Genomic DNA, 20,980 nt, shown 5'->3' on the forward strand with positions numbered 1-20,980 from the left:
GGTGGAGCACTCCAGCTTTGTCCCAGCCATCTTCTCTACCACCGGAGGCATGGGAAAGCATGGCGCCTCGCTATACAAACGTATCGCCTCTTCTCACCGCCAAGACTGGGAAGCCATACAGAATCACCCTAGCCTCCATCCGCTGCCAGATTGGCTTTGTTTTGTGGTTCCCGTTTGTCTCTTTCCCTCAAACCAGTTTAATATTTTGTTTGTTTGTTGTATTTATTTGAGTTCAGGCAAGAACCCAATAACATGAAAGCGAATGTGATGATGGCTACGGCCATATGGAGAATAAGGATAAAATATTAAAATGTCTATAAACGAGGAGGAGAATGAGAATGAGAGTTTGAAATGTTTCAGCGTAGAGAGATCGTGTGTGTGTGTGGGGGGGGGGGGGGGGGGCGGCGGGGTCAACAGAATTTTTGCTTTCCCACAGTTACAGTGTGTGGGGGATGATCTGCGTCCGGAACTGCTGGGCGTGCACGATGAATGGCACGCAGGGTAGAATCTACCAGGAAGTGAATTCCATAGCACTGCACCCCTGCAAGGCTGCATTGCTGCAAGCAAGCGCCGGCCCTGACCTGCCAGGTGCAGCGGGAGTGAGCAGGGCTTGCAGTTCTGGTCTTGCCAGGGCATATCGACAGCGCCACGCAAGGACATAGTATCCGAGCTTCTGCATACTCTCAGTATTCTGGGTGAATAGGGCTTGAAAGTGATGATGTCAAAACGGCCAGGGAGTAGTAAGTTGACATCAGATTTCTATTTTTGGATCCACTAAGGTGTGACTTTGCTATTGCCTAAGTATGTGGGTGCATAGCAACCCACTCATGTCGCATGCAGGTGTGACTTTTATTTCGCCACCAGTTAGTTTCACTGGCTACATCACCATGCTGTGGGTAAGACCGCTTGAAATGTGCTTGGATCCATACAAAAACTGGATCCAAGTATAGGTCTGTGGAAAACACCCTAGTAAAATAAAAGTTAATAATAATAATAATAATAATAATAAGTGGATCCAGTTTTTGAATTTTTGAAATTGTTGCTATGCTGTGACGTAGCACTTTCAAGCCCTATACTTCTGCCACACGGAACACTTCCACGCACTCTAACAGAGCGCGGTGGAGCACCACCAGGGCCTTGTAGTTTGGGGGGTTGGCCGAATACCGCCCGAACCCCTTGCACTGATCCGTTCAGCGCTGATGTGCCTGTGTGGTGCACGCAAGGCTTTCTTAAAGGGAAGTTAAGGCAAAAATTTAAATTTCACCAGTTGTAGTCTTCGGGGTGCTGAGTCGAATGGTCTTGGTCCGAGAAAGCTGAGACGCTCCCTTCCTACTTGAATCCCAATCGAACTCGCGCACTTCCACCGAAACTGGGTGACTGCGCCCTACTAGATGGGGATTTGTATGCAAAATGTCACTAAAAGCGCTATTTCGTTCTTATAAAAGCACGGATGACCGCGATTGGACCATATGTTGTAGTCTTTTGGACGCTGAGTCGACTGGTTTTGGTCCGAAAAGGCTGCGATGCAGCGTTCCTCCTTTATTCCCAATCGAACATGGTTGAAGAAGCCGTCACGTGCTCCTGGGTGCCCATATCACCTGGTCACCACGCCCAGCTACAGCAGGCGACAACTTTCACACGAAGGTTCAACTCGAGTGACAGGACTGCACCCAAAAAAGGTCAAACAGGCTAGTAAGTTGTACCCTGCAGGCACGGTGACCAGGTGACTGGTGTACGCAGGAGCACGTGACCACTTGTTCGACCATGTTCGATTGGGAATAAAGGAGGAACGCTGCATCGCAGCCTTTTCGGACCAAAACCAGTCGACTCAGCGTCCAAAAGACTACAACATATGGGCCAATCGCGGTCATCCCTGCTTTTATAAGAACGAAATGGCGCTTTTAGTGACATGTTGCATACAAATCCCCATCTACATGTAGTAGGGCGCAGTCATCCAATTTCGGTGGAAGTGCGCGAGTTCGATTGGGATTCAAGTAGGAAGGGAGCGTCTCAGCTTCCTCGGGCCAAGACCATTCGACTCAGCTTCAGACTCGGCAGCGCTTGTTGTTGCTGCAGCAAGTATCTCAGCTTGAGTCTGGTACAGGAGCGCACTCGCGCACTCGCAGCTCGGTTTCTGTTGGTGCTTCACCGTGCACCTCCCGGCTTTTTTCTCCATCCTGGTTCATACAAAGAGTACGAGTCTGCTCTATTCGTGTAAATCTACAAAACAACAAACTCAGCTGCATGCATGCAGGGATCTGCGGGGCGGGGGAGTGCTTTTTATGGACTGTCACCTGGTCACGGGTCCAAACTTTACCACCAAACAGTCAAGTGACACGTGCCCCGCGATTCATGCCGGCGCAAAACCTTCCAAAAACGGCATATTGGGGACAAAACGACTAGAAGGAACACGTGGCTCCAAAACCTTTCGTAGATTCTACGGTGGAAACCCTGTCCATAAACTTGATCTGTGTACGCGCGCTTGATGCCAATACAAAACCTCCAGTTTCATGCATGCAGGCAAGGGAAAATCGGGGAGGGCATGCAACGACTGTGCCGAAAACGTCACAGACATCTCGTGGCCATTGGCAAGTAAATGTCAAATTTGGAGAAGATTGCTTCCCAGCTTTGTTCGAGCTGGAGGAATCTTTGACTCTTTAGCTGGTTGGTTCAAGAATAAATTGGATGTGGCCGACTCGTTGGCTGTCCTTTTTTTCTGGCTAGCTCTGCAGTCCGCCACTGGCCTGTGTTCGTTATTAGCCTTGGCTGTGCTGCAGCTTTCTCACATCAGAATCTGATCTTGTTTTTTTGCGAGTGGCAAAAGCATCAACGAAGCTGCTTGCTGGTGTTGAATGAGCTGAGCGCTGGCTGCTGTGTGGCAACGTTCAAATTCTACACGAGTGAAACCCGGCGGTGCGCGCTGGACTGGTAAATTCCCCCTGTTATCAGGTGGCTGCAGCTGGCTGGCTGTTTGTAGATTGCGGGGCGGATGAGCATCTCGTGGGTAGATCTACAGGTCGTGCATCCTCGGTGTCATGCTCTGATCCGCCAGCCCTTCAACTCTCAGTCGCCTGCACTGCACACAGCGTGTGTTACGTGTGCTGGCAGCGCTGCACTGTACTGGCACATGGTGGAAGCGGCGCGGGTTGTTTTACACGAGCTGACACAAAAAAATTCCTGTAGAATAGATACTGCCTGCCCTTGTGGATAGATCACTGATGGCATCGACAGCAGCTGCACCAGCATCAGGCAATGCTGCCGCCAGCACTGCGATGAGCGGTTTTATTTGCCCGAACTGCGTTGTCACACTGCCCTCGGCGGAGAAACTCCAGTCCCACTGGCTCGAGTTTCATGCTGAGGACACGCCAGGTCATCAAGACTTCACGCACGTACCGAGGCAAACCGATCACGTCGCTAATTCCAGAGGCAGAGATTCTGTTTCGCCATCTTCATCGGCAGTACCGGACGGTGGTGAGCGTAATGGGGAAAACGGAGTGAATGGCAGTGGGCAAGGGACAAACAGTGCAACGTCGTCGAACACTAGAAGCACCGACAGTCCAGTGCAGGACCGCGGCCGCCAGGAGGCTCACCAGCTGAGCAAGTCGGTGCTGTCCAGGCCGCGGGCGTGCAAGGTCTGCCACCAGATCATCTGGTCGGACACGATGACCTGCCAGGTGTGTTCGTTCCACTGCCATTTGAAATGCGTCGACAAGGACACATCGCTGTGTGGACGTACCTCCGCTGGTCTAGTATCGCCAGTTCGTGCTGCCACCGCTGCCAAAGATAAAGCCGTCGTGAGCAAGAGTGCGCCGGATAGCAGAGCACCGCAGCCGCACGAACCACGTGGTCTTGTGTCCAAAGTGCGGCATAAGGTATGCAGGCGTAGGTGTGTGTGTGTGTGTGTGTGTGTGTGTGTGTGTGTGTGTGTGTGTGTGTGTGTGTGTGTGTGTGTGTGTGTGTGTGTGTGTGTGTGTGTGTGTGTGTGTGTGTGTGTGTGTGTGTGTGTGTGTGTGTGTGTGTGTGTGTGTGTGTGTGTGTGTGTGTGTGTGTGAAGGGGGTGGGTGGGTGTACGTGTGTGTGTGTATGTGCGTGAGTGTGTGTGTGTGTGTGTGTGTGTGTGTGTGTGTGCGTACGTATACATGTGCACGCGCATGTGTGCGTATTTGTCTCTCTCTCACACACGCGCGCACGCACATACACACCCACCTTCTTTCCTTCCTTCTTCCACTGCCCTGACTGGCTATGTGGGCCTCCTAAGGAGCAGACCAGGAGGCGTGTTGTCCACCGGGCGGAGGACAACACACACACACACACACACACACACACACACACACACACACACACATACACACTCTCTCTCTCTCTCTCTCTCTCTCTCTCTCTCTCTCTCTTTTTCTCTTTAATTGCATCCCAATCTGGACTAGGATCGCTGAACTCAGCTGTTCGTGTATGCACATGTGCACCTAACTGCAATCTCTCTCTCACACACACACATACACACACGCACGCACACACACACACACATATGCAAAGATAACGGTTACACACGCTCACACACGCATGCTCTCTTCCGCTCAGGCACAATGCATGTGTGTGTGGTGGTGGGGGGGGGGGGGGGCTGCTTGTGTTTGTACGGTGCTGTGTGTACGTCTACGTGTATGTGTGTGTGCGACTTGCCGGCCTGACTATGTATGTGGTCGCTCTCTTCCTTTGCCAGGTTGCGCAAGGACGGGCACGTTACATCGACGAGTCGTTTGACCTGGACCTGTGCTACATCACGGAGCGACTCATAGCGATGTCATTCCCGTCGGCCGGAGTGGAGGCAACGTATCGTAACAACCTGAACGACGTTGCGCGTATGCTAAAACTCAAACACAAGGAAAACTACATGGTGTTCAACGTGTCGGAGCGTTCGTACGACGTGAGCAAGCTCAACCATCAGGTATGGTGCTGTGTGCTTTGTTTTCACTGGACATTTCATTCTGGGTCATTCCTTGTCACTCGTCATTGTTTGTTGGCTCTCCTTCTTCTTTTCTCCTTTATTTTGCTACCCGTATCCATGCTGTTGGTAACGGCCGCCCTGGTTTCTGTCCAGTTGGTGCATATCCTCTCTCCCCCTGTGTCTCTGTCGGTCTCTCTCCTGTGGCTCTGTCGGTGTCTCTCTCTCTCTCTCTTCTGTGTCTTTTCGTCTCTCTCTCTCTCCCTCTCTCTCTCTCTCTCTCTCTCTCTCTCTCTCTCTCTCTCTCTCTCTCTCTCTCTCTCTCTCTCTCTCTCTCTCTCTCTCTCTCTCTCTCTCTCTCTCTCTCTCTCTCTCTCTCTCTCTCTCTCTCTCTCTCTCTCTCTCTCTCTCTCTCTCTCTCTCTCTCTCTCTCTCTCTCTCTCTATCTCTCTCTCTCTCTCTCTCTCTCTCTCTCTCTCTCTCTCTCTCTCTCTCTCTCTCTCTCTCTCTCTCTCTCTCTCTCTCTCTCTCTCTCTCTCTCTCTCTCAGGTACTAGACTTCGGCTGGCCGGATCACCTAGCTCCACCTCTAGACCGCCTCTGCTCAATCTGCAAATCCATCGACAGCTGGTTGGCATCGGACTTGGCTAACGTAGCAGTAGTGCACTGTAAAGGTGGCAAAGGTCGCACGGGTGTAGTTGTCTCGGCCTACATGCATTACAGGTAAGGGGACACCCAGCGGCAGATCCAGTGGTCTCTACAGGGGGGGGGTTCCAGTTTAGTCAAAACTGAATAGCTGATACGTATCTAATATTGACTGAGTACGAGGTCAATACAGGAAATAAAAGCCGAGTAAAAGACCGAGGCGAAGCCGAGGTTTTTTACGAGGTCTTTTAATCTCCTATACTGACCAAGTACGAAGTCAATATTAGATTTATCACGACTAGCCGAAGCCTGTGTTCAATCGCTAAAAAGGAGTCAAATATAAGCGGTCAATATAGCCCTAAGGAGTGAAATATGCAGGAATATTTGACTGCTTAGGTATGGCAAAAATCTATGGGAGTCAATACTAAGAGAGTGATAAATACACGTATTATCATAACCGGCACATGCATGTGGCTTCCAGTAGTACATTTACGGGGTTCCACGGAACCCCTCCTGGATCCGCCCCTGGACATCCGGTATTATTGATAATTTTCTAGGAACGAAATTTTTTAGTTCCAGCCCTCCCCCCCCTCTGAACGTAAAGTATGTTGACTTGATAGCGAGAATTGATCGATGTTTATGCTACCAAGCTTTGGGTCATCGCACTGGGTCTGAAATCACCAGTGCAATGAGACTGACAAGAACATTGGCAAAAGAACACCAAACTTGCACATGTACTTGGTTACAAGACGGGGGGAGGGGGGGGGGGGCACTATTCAAGAGAGGGCTTTATTCCCGTAGCTATGTAGAAGACGTTACTTCAGTAACGTCTGGCGCTAGCCAGGGTCCACACAGCTTTAATTTGGTGTTTGTTTGTTTGTGTGTTTGTGTCACGCCTGGCGCTATCCCGTATCTGTCCCGTACCGTACCGTACAATCAAACACAGCTGGCCACATACAGCTGGCCGCACTATTCAAATAGGGCTTTCAAACGCAAGATCATAACGTGAAGCAACTTGGAAGAATGAGTATGAATGCGAAGTGTATGGGGGAATGCATGTAGGGCGATAGCGCGGGGTCGAATCCCAGGTAAGGCCACCCTTTCTTTTTTCGTTGTTTAACGTCCGCGCCAGCGTACCTTTTTGCCTCCGACCGGAAAAAAAAACAAGACAGTAGTAGTACCAATAATATGCGAAGTTGTAAATACATGATTGTGTAGTTTCACAGTGTGCCGATCATGACCTTAAACTTATAATCTTGCCTCCCGGGCATGCCTTTGTCTTGTGTTCTTTTTCTTTTTTTGTTGGCTTTTGTCCTAGTGCGCCTTGATCCAAGAGGGTGGTGGCGTTCCTGCGGATGCGGAAAACTGGGCCTTTGGCCGAGTCTCACGCGAACCGTGAAATTTTTTTTTTTTTTTTTTGTCCTAGTAAAAATCCAGATGTAATGAATTCATCACATGCTAACTCCATGCTATGTACCTGTTTTGTTGGATTCATCAGGCATGTGCTCCAATGTACCATCAAAGAGTGTTGTTCTATGACTGCTAGTGCCGTTAGACCCAGAAATATTGTATAATTATATCACATGCTTTACTGATCAAAATGTTTGATTGGGGTTTCCAGTTTTTGGAATGGGCTTTTGTTTTTTTTCCGCCCTCCCGCGTACCTTTTCGCGAAAAAAAGGACGTTAAACAATGAATTAACAAAGGGTGGCCTAATGCCTGAAAAAAATAGGAAAATTGAAAAATTAATAACATCCCTATTCTTTTTTTTGCCGTCATCAAGGCGGTAAATGGTGTCGTATTACCCTTGACCGTACCTGTCCCGTACCTGTCCCGTACCTGTCCCGTCCCGTACCGTACAATCAAAGACGGCTGGCCACAATGCATATTCAAATAGGGCTTTCAAATACAAGATCATAACGTGAAGCAACTTGGAAGAATGAGTATGTATGCGAAGTGTATCGGGGGATGCATGCAGGGCGATGGGGCGGGTTCGAATCCCAGGTTATGTCTAAAAACAAAAAGTATAAATTTGTAAGAATTTATAACATCCCTATGCTTTTTTTTCTAGGTCATCAAGGCAAAAAAGCATAGCGTAGGGCCCTGAACTTCCAAGCTCTCTCGTTTTTTCACTGGTTCTTTGGGACTGGGGCAGTATTCGACAGAGGGCTCTTGTCGCAACAGTACGGTAGTCCAGCGTTAAGTTTGGTCCGAAAATTCTTTGGACGATAATGAGGAAATTTGGGGTGTTGTCGATTGGCGAATCTGGACTGAGTGCGAGCAGGCGGTGTGGTCCGAGCAACGCTGGCCCAATCGAACAAAGCCAGGGTGTAGTACGCAAAATGTACGCATATCGTACCAAGATTCTGTGAAAGCTGGCAAAAAGCGCCAACGTCCATTTCCACTGCAGCCACACCCGGTGTGGGGGCCGGTGTGGTCGGATTCCACTCCAAGTACACCTACTCCGGATTCGGCCAAACAATTACGCTCACTCGGAGCGCACTTGCTCCGGATTCGCCCAATCAATCATGCCCTAAATTCCCGATGATTTTTTTCTGCTTGTACAGTACATGTGGGATGTGCGACCATTCAAATCTGTCTGAATTCATTGTCTCCTTTTTTTGAACATTTTTCTTTCCTTTTCTCTTCAGTAACCAGCATGACCTGAGTGCAGAGGCTGCCCTTGACCTGTTTGCCATGAAGCGTTTCTATGACGATAGGTGCGGCGGTGTGACACAACCGTCTCAGAGAAGGCTCGTCAAGTACTTTGAATGGCTGTTGAAGGTAGGCAGCCATGTTTGCGTTTCTCTCTTTCTCCTCTCTTTCTTTCTCTCTCTCTCTCTCTCTCTCTCTCTCTCTCTCTCTCTCTCTCTCTCTCTCTCTCTCTCTCTCTCTCTCCACACACACACACACGCGCGCGCTCGCGCGCGCGTGGCAAGTCTCGTCTCTATTCTGAGGAATACCGCTGACTGATTCAAGAGCCACACTGTGGGACTATGTTTACTATGCCTACTTGTCTGTCCTTATCAGTGTCTTATATAGTAATACAATAGACAACCTTGCTTTCATAACTGCAAGAAAACAAGGGCCTGCAGCTGTATGGGTGTCTGTCCCAGAGAAATACCTACATTTCATGATACTAGTATTTGATGAGATATGCTGCCGAAAGTGGCTTAGTGCGTACAGCTGGTCTGAAGTCCTGCAGGAGGAGACCTGCTGACATGTTGCTCGTACGGTCGGCATCACGGAAATGGCTTAGTCCGGGAATATTGCTGTGCTAACAGCCCAATCCAGCGGCCCTCTGACTATGCCAGGACTAGGCATTGTGACGACTGTGGAGTGTGGAGGAGTTTGACCGCCAGCCGTCGGTCATAATCAGTACAGCATTATGGCGATTGCATTGTGGTGAGCATAAAACTCAGAGTTGCAACGAACTAGCATTGTGCTACTGTTGTTACTGGGCCAGTACAGCACTCTGTGTATGTGCCTGGGTGACGTATGAGTGTGACCGTTGGTTTAGTATAATAGCGAACTCTTCGGTATAAGCCAACTCCTCGGTATTAGCGAATTCATCAGTATATGCCAACGCATCCGTATTAGCCAACTCGTCAGGTCCTCTTGGTGTGAGCAGCTCACTTTGGTGCATGTATGGGTTGTACTAGAATGGACTGGGCTGGGCTGTCTTCGTCTGGCCAGACCTGCAGCTGTAACTTGTGTGCATGTACATGGATGATTCATTGACGATAACCAGTGACAGGTCTTGGCATCTGCTCCATAGTCTCTCTAGCTGACACTGATGTGATGCCATGACGAGTGTGTATGTATTGTAAAGAGTGTATTAATGAGTAGACCTGGAGTGGTGTCACATACAGAAAGTGCCAGCTGCCCTGGTATCTGCGTCGTGTTTTGATTCTTGTTGAATGTTCACATCGGACACGCACGTGTGCGCACACACGTGCACACACACGCACCCACGGTATGTCTAGTATGCGTACGACATCGTGTACTTGGCTGGGACTACTTGCTCACTGCCAAAGCTGGTCACGTTGGTCTTCCCGCGGAGAGGGGAGAGAGTTTCAAAAGGAATCTTTTGAAAGATGACTCAATTGGCAATTTAACCGCCCAACGGCCGACACGCACACCCACGCACACACACACACACACACACACACACACACACACACACACACACACACACACACACACACACACACACACACACACTGGAGACCAGTCAGGGGTGCGTGATTGCTGAAACCTGTCTGGCTAACACACACCAGTCGCTGTACTGTATATGCAATGCACCAGGATACATAAACCAGAGTGCGCAACTCTGCATTATTATGATTTGCAGACAATGGGAATCACTCTTTACATCTTTATTGACAAGTCATAGAAACTGTGATCTCCAATTGTACATGTACTGCTGTACTTCATCACTATGACTGATGGCGTCCGTTGTTGCCGTACTTTGATGCCGAAAGTGGAGCGAACGGCGACGCGTCACGCTTCCCCGGCCCGGATTGAGTTTTACACTGGTTTATATACACTTGGTTGTACTTGATGGATGAGATTGTGATTATAGAGAACGTCGTGATCGTGTCATTGCCATCGCTTGTATCAGAGTGTATACGGGTGTTGTCATCTTAGGTGCTTTGCACCGAATCACTAGCCAGTGTAGTTTCCAAAGCGAACTCATTATTCTATTCCCAAGATGGCCGTATTTGTACCGGTAACATGGAAATTGTGGGCAGTAGTTATGTTACAATTGTTTTGCCTTGGCTCGCCATCTGAGTTCTTACTAGAGAGGTTCTGCTATACGTGAAACGTAGAGAAATCACGTAGAGAGGAGGTGTCTGGGTTAGAGTCTACGGCTTCGCGTGTTTTGGCTCCAGATTTCTACGCGGAGATGGGGTTCCCTACGTTGTGGCACACGCAGAGAAAATGCGTACGGATTTGCTGGGTATCGATCAACTGCATGCAGAAAACGGCCAAATATGGAAGGGGAAATTCCCAGTACACATTCCACGTGACTTCTCTAGGTGAAACGTAGAGCAGAACAGCATTTCTTTACGTTACGGGAACGCGAAGAAAGTTCGCGTGATTCTTTGCGTCGCGTTCCCAACACGTAGAGCAGAACCTCCCTAATGTCCGTATTTGTAAATATTTCCTTCCGTAACTACACGCTCGACATCAATTATTTCGTTTGGAGCACATTGCCAAGTATGGTACTTGTCTGGTGACAAAACGCCATTTACATGTACTGTATTCCAGTATAAGGCTGAGCTAGCATGAGATTGGATGTCCTGTGTGTTACTTGCTCAATGCTGCACTGACACCGTGCTTTGGCTAGTGGGTGGTACTCAACGTGTCAATGTCTTTTATCAGATCTTTCCTTTACTGACTTGGCTGGCTGGCTGGTGATTATGGCTGACTGACTGGCTTATGGAATCTGACTGACTGTGTGGGTAGCTCATTCTGGCTGGCTGACAGGTTGATTCAGGGCCTAGCTGAGTATGACTAGCTGGCTGCCTGGCTGGTTGAAGCTGACTTTTTCTAGTTGGGGAGCTTTGTCTGACCAGCTAGGTAGGTAACTCAGTCTGGCTAGCTGTCGTTTCTGGCTGCCTGACTGACTGGCTGTGTGGTGAGTCAACCTCGCTGGCTGACTGAATCGGACTTGCTGGCTGGGAATAGATGCATAAGAGTCAGGCTGCAACAACAATGATGAAGGTTTGAAACAATGACAAGACAATAGGAGAACAGCCGGCCTTGCAAATAGCGACCCTCGAACGCGCATGAGAAAGTCCTGTTATCTGCGAGTTAGTATTGTTCGTGATGTTGGCAGTATGATCACAAATGGTCACTTGGTCAGAAGATTGTGTCATTTTTCGCGAGCTGTTATACCCGGGTTCGTTATTCCCAGCCAGTTTTAGCGACCAGTACGAGTTGAAAACAGCACTCCCTCACAGAAACCCGCTCAGCTTTCATGCGTGTCATCAGCGTGATCAGGCTGCGGGCACGCTAGCCTTTGTTGTATGTATTACAAGTCGTACTTGGAACACGTGATGTGAGTTTTCGCCGTCGGAGACCCTGTATGCAGAGTTGCACACTCTTGGGAGCTTATTTTCTCTTGGTTTCACGTGGATCCGTCCTGCCGTAATGATTATGTCAAATAATTATGTCACACATGCACATATGTGTTGCAGGGTGTCCGTCAGGTGTTGAGTGCAGATGTGTCATGGCCACTTCCTGTGCTGTTTCCATGTTGTGTGCCGAGCCGTGACTGGTCACATCATGGTGCGTGTGTGTACATGTGTGTTCGTGTGTGTGTGTGTGTGTGTGTGTGTGTGTGTGTGTGTGCAAGAGAAAATCTGTGGCTGCACATCCAGTGCATTTGCAGATTTGCGTGCTTCTCTTGCGATGGGCGTATTATGCCGCGTATACATGGTACATAGTGTGTGCATGCGTACGTGCAGAAGAGCTCTGGCCAGTGTTTGGCACGACTTCAAAGTGTCCAGATAGAAATTGCAGTCGCAGGAAGTCTGGTTTTATCAGAAGTGTTTCATAGGAAAACAAGACTCGATTTGTTGTTGTAACTTGTAATATTCTTGTCCTCTCCAACCTGTCTTTATAATGAACACCCCATGGTGGCTAGCTTGGTGCTGGGAACGAAATCGCATGACTTCTCGCATATACGAGGAGAATATTGTGAAGACTCGGGTATGCACACGATTGCTTGGCTTGTCGCGAGTGCTTCTATTATCACAGTACATGGCATATCGCGTGTGGGGTACTCATCGCCAGCGAGTGACATGGATTCTGCATAAATACACGCACAGGTTCAGGCAGTCTGTAGTGAAAAAAAGGTGTGCAGCTTATCACGCGTGCGCGAGCTTGAAGTGTGTGGCGTACCGCGAGTCGAATGTTGTAGCTGACGTGTGTACATCAGGTACATAATGTTATGTCACCGTAAGTTCTGGAGGGTAAGAGTATCAATAGATACACCCATGTTTAGCCACTATCCACGTGTATGGCTGGTAGAGAGTGGATGGACAGTCTTCACGACCAGATCAATAGGTTGTCACATCCGGATCAGTCGGTCTTAAAACTGGTGGCCTCTTATGGTAGTGAGTAATGGTGATTTACGGTAAACTTTGCCATATATGTGCATCAGTGTGGCTGTGGCACTACCTTATTCGGTTGTGCTTTGTAAATTATTGTGATTTCTAGCTTTTCCAACTCTGTCTCACTGTTTCGTTTCGTAGCGTTTATTTTACTTCCAAACAAAGCCAAAGATACTGGAATGTAGAATGGGTAGCAGGTATTGTTGCGGCTGGATCACATGGCTCTCAGCTACAGGTGGAGCAAGATGTTGCTGGCCATTCATGGGGCAGCATTATCATGATCCCTGACCCAGTGTCTGTAAACCTGCTTGGTATTCAGCACATCCCGTGGAAGGGAGTAGTAGCTGTACGGACTGTGTGTTTGATTAGCTGGGTAGTGTCTGTAGATGGATGTTGTGAAGCAAACAGCCCACCGGCTCCATGTATGTACATGTACATTGCTGTGTAATCTCGTGCACTGGGCAGTACCTTGTACATGTATTATTATGAGCTGCAGTGGCCGTCCCTTGCGTTTGCATGCAGACAGATGGTGTGTGTGTGTGTGTGTGTGTGTGTGTGTATTTAGCATAGTCAGTCAGTGTGAGCACAGGAAGTGGGAGATGCACCAAACAGTCGCAGAGTCCTGGCTGTCGACCCACTAGTGTCACACACATACACACAATGTGGAGTGTGCCGTGTGCAGTATGCATAATGCAGCTGTGATCAGCAGGTGTTCTGTGCTGCAGTGTGCAGTACGCAGTACATTAACTGGTATGCATAGGTATGTATAGGTACTTTGAAGTAGTAGAGTGTTGCTGCAGCTGAGCAGTATGTTGTGGCAGCACAGGTTCAAGACTATTTGTTGTACTTGTTAGAACATGCGAGTATGTGTTGTTGCATTGGGATGTCGGAGTGTTCAGGCACTGGCTGACTGGGTGTTGAAGCACAGGCTGACACAGTGCTGTAGCGCAGGACAACAGCAATAGCTGTGATTGTGATTCTGCGTGTACGTGCGTGTGTGTGTGTGTGTGTGTGTGTGTGTGTGTGTGTGTGTGTGTGTGTGTGTGTGTGTGTGTGTGTGTGTGTGTACGTGTATGCCTGACAGCTGGTACCCTGCTGCCCCTGTCACTGAAGCTGATATTGCTGATGCTGCTAAAACTATGCAGTGATTGATGGGTGTGTGAGTTTACTACAACTGCTGACTGCTGACTGCTGACTGCTGACTGCTGTGTAATTTGTAACTGTTGTTGTATCTGCACTGTGCTACTGCTCTATGAGTAGTTGAGTAGCAGAGTAGCAGTTGGGTGTTCAGTCAACACTCTGTTCCATTTACAGTGGTGTTGCTCGAGTGACAGTTGGTGCCTTTTTCTAGCAGGGTCTGTGCTCTTTGTGTCGTGGGGTCTCGTGATATTTATCCACCCGTGCCCCAGTTGATCTGGCTGATGGCCTGGCAAGACATTGCCTCAAGATGAAGCTCAGCTGATCTGGCTGGTGACCTGACGTTCTCTCAAGCTGATCTGCCCCTGCCACGTTGCATTGCATCTCCATTTGTTGCCAGTTGATGCTACTGCTGCTGTGTGTGTTGAGTCCTGTTCTTATCCGATGGTCTACGTGCGAGAGTTGGGAGTAGGTGGTGGGAAATTCATGTGGTACTGGTAGTAGTCCTTGTGCTGAGGTAGTACTATAGTTAGTCAGCCAGTTTACCTCTGCAGTGTAGTGTTTGTACTACCCAGACGTTGAGCAGATTACCCACGTGATCAGTCAGGCCACTGTGTCCTGGTCAGTGCTTTCAACAGCATATTTTGCTGCTGCTGATGGCTGTGTTGTGAGCAGTTCCAGTCGACGAGAGGACAAAGCCTATGGTTATGTTGATCCACTAGTTGCCTCATCTGTCCAGAAGCTGCCAGAACTTGCTGGCGTTCTGCTACTGCTTGGGCTGTTTGTGAGAGTCTTCGCAGTGAAGTTGTCCGTGCGTGGCATCTCTTTCGTCCAGTTCTGCTGAACCTCGACGCCAGCTCTCTCTCTCTCTCTCTCTCTCTCTCTCTCTCTCTCTCTCTCTCTCTCTCTCTCTCTCTCTCTCTCTCTTCCAACCTCTGTATTTTCATGAGAGAGAAAGGAGCCAACAGATTGGCTTGTGCTGTCACAGTTGCTCTACGGTACCAAATGTGATTGTCTCTATGCTGTACTGCTGCTGGTGCTGGTGCAGGCTGTAGTTTGTCAAGCAATTTGTTCTCGCTAGTAGCCTGTCCGGGACCTGTTACTGACAGGCAGCTATGCCTCGACGGGTAATTGCTCTACTGTGGGGTATTGGATAGAGAGAGGGTTTCATTACATCATCATTTGAGGTGTTCTGTAGCGAGTTACATCACAAGCACTGGTGTGCCACTCCATACAGACCATACACGATGATGTCATTCGAATTACATGCACTGTAGAAGCAGAAGTTTTCGGCGGTGTTTTATTGTCGGTAACTTCGGTGCTGAAATTTTTACCGAAAATGAAACGCACCAAAAATGTCGGTACTAGTACTAGCACACTTACCAGGAAACAAGATTTACTGAAATATTTCCCTCCACCGAACCGCCGATTTAGGAGAATACCGAAAATATTACACCAACGAAAATATCTTCTTTTACTGTACCCCTGAATGTGATGAATAGCTTATGTATGCTGTTCAGCTTTAGAGTATTCCATGACGTCATCCTTTGAGCTACTCTGTATGGAGTGCCATCACAAGCGCTGGTGTGCCACTCTATATAATATAATGTGTATACCATGATGTCATAAAAATCAGATGAAATCAGGTCTGAAAGTGATGGATAACTTGTGCATGTTGTTCAGCCGAAGAGCATTCCAATTCCGTCTTGTATCCAGGTTGTTCTGTATCGCATACTATGGCGTGATGTGACAAGCATTTTTTTTGCTATGCATCTCATGATCGGGTTTGTTGTGCGTACCACGTATGGTTTTTTTCTTGTAGGGTCAGATCCAGTTCACAAAGTCACCGCTCTACCTGTCTGCCATACTGATTCACGGCATTCCCAACTTTGACGGTCATGGCTACTGTCGTCCATATGTCCGGGTCTATCAAGATCTCAAGGTGGTCTATACGTCCGACATTCTCACGGTCATACCGGGCAGCGAGGCTGATCTCAAGAAGCGCGTCGTGTTTGAGCTGGCAACGCCTCTTGTACTCCACGGTGACGTGATGATCAGGTACAGTACAGTGTGTCTGTGTGTCTGTGTCTGTGCGTGCGCGCGTGTTTGTGTGTGTCTTCCTGTCTCACTGCATGAAAGTTCATTGTGTATTACTGAGCTTCTAACTGTTGGTTGTTGTTGTTGTTGTTGTTTTTTATTTGAATTCGCAATACCAAACTGGCAATAAGCCCAATTACATGGAAGCGAATAAAAGAATGCTAAGAATGAGGCATTGGGGTGGATATTATTTCAAGTGGAAAATACTGATCCCGGGAGGTACTACAAATAGGTACAATGAAAATCTGAAAAGGCCATGGTACTGTCGTTTACCATGCTGGAAGCAGCTACATGGAGAAGGAAAAACAACAAGAAAGACAACAAGTTGGTCACTCCTTCCACTGTTTGTCAGCTTTGTATATCTAAAATTAATAACTGCACAGCTCGGGGACGCACTGTTTATTTCTCACATCCCCAGGTTATATAAACACTCTACAGGGTGCTGGACTTCATATAGAGCTTGAATCGTCTACCGAGTCCAACATATACACATGCCACGGTTGTTAATTTGTTGTGTTTTGTGTTTTGTGTGTTGTATTGTATTCTTCAGATGTTTTCACAAGCGTACCACAGGTCACGAGGTCATCTTCCGACTGCAGTTCCACACGTGTGCGGCAGTGCGTGACCAGCGCATGGTCTTGGCCAAGGCCGAGCTGGACGACGCGCACAGCGATCGCCGCTTTCCCGACAGTGCCCGCGTGGAGCTCATCTTCCAGCCGCCGCCGGTCGAGATTGACGATCCCACGGTGAGTCTGCGGAAGAGTGCTACCGTCTTGTCTTCTAGAAAGCCCGTCTCATAAAAAAAATATTCGTCTGGAATTTAATTTCGTCTTTTTCGTCCAAGGAGTTTTTGGACTAAATTAAATGTAGGACTAATGTCGATTTGTCCAGCTTTTCTATACACTCTTATGATCCATGGACGAAATGTTCAACCGGACGAACTCCTTTTCTTTGGAGTTGGACGAAATTATTGACCGACGAAATTTTCTGCCTCCACAGTAGAAGCCTGTTTTGAATACAAGCCTGATCACAAGTTTAATACACTGTCTCCGCAAAAGCCTGGTTTTAGTGTTGACACACATAGAAATACCTGGCTTGAATGGAAGCCTGATGTGAATAGAAGCCTAGCCCTGACATCGGCTTCTACAGGAATAAGCCCGGCTTTAATATGCGGGTATATGTACATGTACATGTACTGTGTTTTCCCGAGTATAGGTCGCACTTTTATTGAACACCAGTAATTCACCCAAAAAAAGTCGGTGCAACTAAAGCCTGGTTCATACTTCATCTCGCGTACGGGAAACCCATCGCGCGACGGTTTCCCGTACGCGAAATAGTTGAGCTCAGATCAACTTTTTCGCGACGCGTTTCCCGTACGCGACATGAAGTATGAATCGGCATTTATAGTACGATGGTGAAATTAATGGTGATAAATTGGGTAGATGTCTGTATTTCGTGACCAAAAATATCTGTGTGGCTTACATTCCGGAGAGTCCAGTTCTTCTCAGTATTTCGGTATGTGCACTGTACAAAGCGGAGAGAGATGAAAAGGGGCAAAAAGTAAAATATGCCTGTCATTGGTAGAATCAGCACTCGCACAGACCAATGATACTCTGACTACGAAGCCCGGCACTGTCATTAATACTGGCACTAAAGTAGAAGCTTGCCATGGCAAAGTTCTCGGTTGTATTTTGTTTGATTAGGGGCATTGTACAGTGCTGTGGTGAGTTTCTGGTACAGCCAAGAGTGTAACCGTATACTTGTCTTTCATTGCCTTGTCTCCGTAGATCGCTACAGCTCTGGGCAGCAAGATTTCTAGCGACGCAGGTGCCTTCCAGGGTTCACCACTGTTCCCGAGCAAGACGTCCAGCAAACAGGAACCGTCACCCGTCGTAAGCCCCCTGCAGAAGTCGTCTGTGCGTGGCAGGACTCGTATTCCGCCCAAGATCTCTGAGGACTCTCTGATCACGGTGGAGCAGGACGACGATACTGTCCTGGTCGAGCGGGTTGATGATGTTCAGTCCTCCATTCAGGGGTCGCTGGGGAAGGTGGATGATGAGCTGGCAGACGTACGTAGAGCTCCTTTCAAGAGTGTGTGGGTGTGCACGTGTGTGCATGTCCTTGCATTCAAATATGCGTGTGTGTGGGTGTATGTGTGTGGGTGTGTGTCCTTGCAAGCTGTTGAATGGTGCAATCCCAGCACAAGTTGCTATGGCTTCTGCCGTAGCATTGCTATCATCGCCTCTGGCGATGGGCGTCAAAGGTCAAGGTGTGTATGTGTGTGTGTGTGTGTGTGTGTGCGTGCGTGCGTGCGTGCGTGCGTGCGTGCGTGCGTGTGCTTGCATGTGCATCCCTGTACTGCTTGCATGTGTTTCAAATGTGTACGCATTTGTGTAGCTCGTGTAGATCCGTACATGAGTGAAAGCTCAGTGCTGTCTGTTTCTTTGATTCCGTCCAACCATGCACATGTCCTTTGTGTCCCATTACACAACCTGCCCACAGGTGGAGATCGGGCGTGTTGGTTCATTCGGTGTCACGAGCGGAGTGCAGCGTCCGCCCAAGAGGGAAATCCCCGTCAAGGTATCGGAGAACAGCGCTCTTGGAACTGTTAACCAGGGCTACGAGTCGATCGCGCTGGTCGGCAATCAGGGAGCACGGCCCGCGCACTCGACGCAAGTGACACACCAGCAGTCCACTATGTCGGCTAGCTCCGCTGGCGGCTCCGACCTGATCTCGCTGGAGGACACCATCAGTAACGCGGAGCGCCAGCTGCACTTCCCGCCGGTCGATGCTGTCAAGTCGGCGTCATGCTATGTGAGTGATGAGAGAGCCATGGACTTGTTCTGTATGCAGAGAATGTTTGATTTTTACTTGCCGGTCTAGAGAGAGAGAGGAAGGGGGGGGGGGTAATAATTTATGTTTTTTTCACCCAGGTCACCGCTTTTCTTTGTAGTCTATTAAAGTTACTGTAACAACATCCAATTCCGGTAATGCTTCACTGTGTGTGTGTGTGTGTGTGTGTGTGTGCGTGCGTGCGCGTGCGTGTGTGTGTGTGTGTGTGTGTGTGTGTGCCCCATATGGTGCAGTGGTATGTGCAGTCGATTTCCAATCGAGAGGTTGCGGGTTCAATTCCCGACTATTATGGTCCCACACTTCTTTCTTCTCTTTCTCGGACTCTTCCTGACTTTTCTTTCATTCTCCTGGGTGGTTACCAACAGCCAGTGTATGCCAGAGTATGTGGTGTGGTGTGTGTGTAGAAAAAAAAATGGAAAAATGAAAAATAGGGATTCACTGGCCAGAAAAAGTCACTTCAAACAGCTGTGTGGTGGATACCTGGCTAAAAATAGTGGCGGTCAATTCATCAGCCTTGCAAGCTGTTGAATGGTGTAATCCCAGCACAAGTTGCTATGTCTAACATCGCTGTTCGCTATCATCGCTTCCGCGATGGGCATGTCTGAGGTCTGAGGTGTGCGTGCGTGTGTGTGTGTGTGTGTGTGTGTGTGTGCATGTGTAAGCTTACAACCATTCTGGAATGGGAATCGGCAAGAATCACCTGACCAAACTAACGCGTCAGAATCAATTAGGAATCACTTGATATAACAATTCCATGATGTCGTTGTGGAACGGCGGCTGTCTTTTCTTTTACCCGACTCTTTCCTTGAGAGAGTCATGGTACTTCTGAGTGCATGATTTGAGGCACTTGAACCTGTTGCTACATTGTTTGGCTCGTGGCAGCCATTATCATTTTTGATTCCGGAATGAGAATGCTCATTCCAGCATGGGAGGTGGAATGATCATTCTCCAAAAAGAATCATTCTCAGCGATTCCCATTCTGGAATCATGTGGAATGTGACCAACCTAACGCACTTTTTTGACCAACCAAACGGGCGAGAATGATTCCGAGTGATTCCAAGTGATTCCCATTTGGGAATGTGACCAACCAAACGTAACCTGAGTTACTCTAACGTCATCAAATAATGCTGCATGGTGAGCCTGCAACTCTCTTTGGCTTTGAAGTCTAAATTACTGTCATCTCATCAAAATAATAATGCAGCTGCATGTGTGGTTAGCCTGCAACTCTATTTGGCTTTGCACGTTGTATTTTGCAGTTGCTTGAACACGTTGACCAGGTCCCGGAGTTGCCGTCAAGACGGAAAAGCCCGCGCGGATCGCACGACGGTGACCTCAACGTCGAACAGAGTGCGTCCATGCGCACGTTCCCACACTCGATGGCAACGTCGGTCGATGATGTACGTAGCACATTCCCCGTCCCGTGTTTTCAAGTGTCCCGTGTTGGGGGGGGGGGGGTCGTACACATCTTCCCTCTGTGTGTCACTGTTTTCATAGAGGGAGGGACGGGCACAGAAAGGGAGACAGAGAAAGGGAGACAGAGACAGGCAGACAGGCAGAGACAGAGAGAGAGAGAGAAACAGAGAAGGAGAGACAGAGACAGCTCGCGCGCGCTCGCGAGAGAGAGACAGAGAGACAGAGACAGCAAGAGAGAGACAGCAAGAGAGAGACAGCAAGAGAGAGAGAGAGAGAGAGAGAGAGAGAGAGAGAGAGAGAGAGAGAGAGAGAGAGAGAGAGAGAGAGAGAGAGAGAGAGAGAGAGAGAGAGGGAGGGAGGGAGGGAGGGAGAGAGAGAGTGGTTTGTGGCATGTAGTGTGGTATGTGTGCACGTTTGTTTATATGTGTGGGCGCGTGTTTGGGCGTGTATAATACATGATTGTGAGTGCTGCACAGCAGGACGTGCCCGTCTTTCCACAGCAAAAGACCAACCTTGTGCGTTAGTTTATGACAGAGCAACTGTTGGTTTGTCTTCGGCCTAGTGACCAGATGATCCATACGTACTCCATTGCCGACTCTAACCACCTCGTTGTGGAGCTGCTTGAATGGTTCACTCTTCGAGTTGGGAAACCTGAAAGAACGTGACACGGAAACTGCCGTGTGTGTGTGTATCTGTTTATGTACGTGCATGTATGTACATGACGTATGTACATGTGTGTCAGTGTGTGTGTACGTTGTCTGTGTGTGCATGTG

The 20,980-nt window shown here is 48.7% G+C and overlaps 2 protein-coding genes across 2 annotated transcripts in view; both read left to right on the top strand.

Annotated features, from left to right (window-relative positions):
* LOC135825110 (tensin-1-like) overlaps window positions 1-251 on the top strand; it is a 4,319-nt gene extending 4,068 nt beyond the window's left edge. Inside the window, exon 3 of the mRNA XM_065337846.1 lies at window positions 237-251. Within this exon, the coding sequence (XP_065193918.1) occupies window positions 237-251 (15 nt within the window). The remainder of the gene's footprint in view (window positions 1-236) is intronic.
* A 2,569-nt stretch (window positions 252-2,820) lies between these two features.
* Window positions 2,821-20,191, top strand: LOC135825343 (uncharacterized; the record flags this gene model as incomplete). The annotated part of the gene is given in 9 exon segments (XM_065338079.1): window positions 2,821-3,872; window positions 4,718-4,942; window positions 5,489-5,661; window positions 8,235-8,367; window positions 15,667-15,902; window positions 16,492-16,687; window positions 17,729-18,010; window positions 18,444-18,755; window positions 20,051-20,191. Coding segments are annotated over 9 exon segments (2,352 nt in total), but the record flags the coding sequence as incomplete, so codon positions are not given.
* Between the last annotated feature and the right edge of the window lie 789 nt (window positions 20,192-20,980).

This window comes from Sycon ciliatum, chromosome 9 (genome assembly GCF_964019385.1).
Source record: "Sycon ciliatum chromosome 9, ocSycCili1.1, whole genome shotgun sequence".
Lineage (NCBI taxonomy): Eukaryota > Metazoa > Porifera > Calcarea > Leucosolenida > Sycettidae > Sycon > Sycon ciliatum.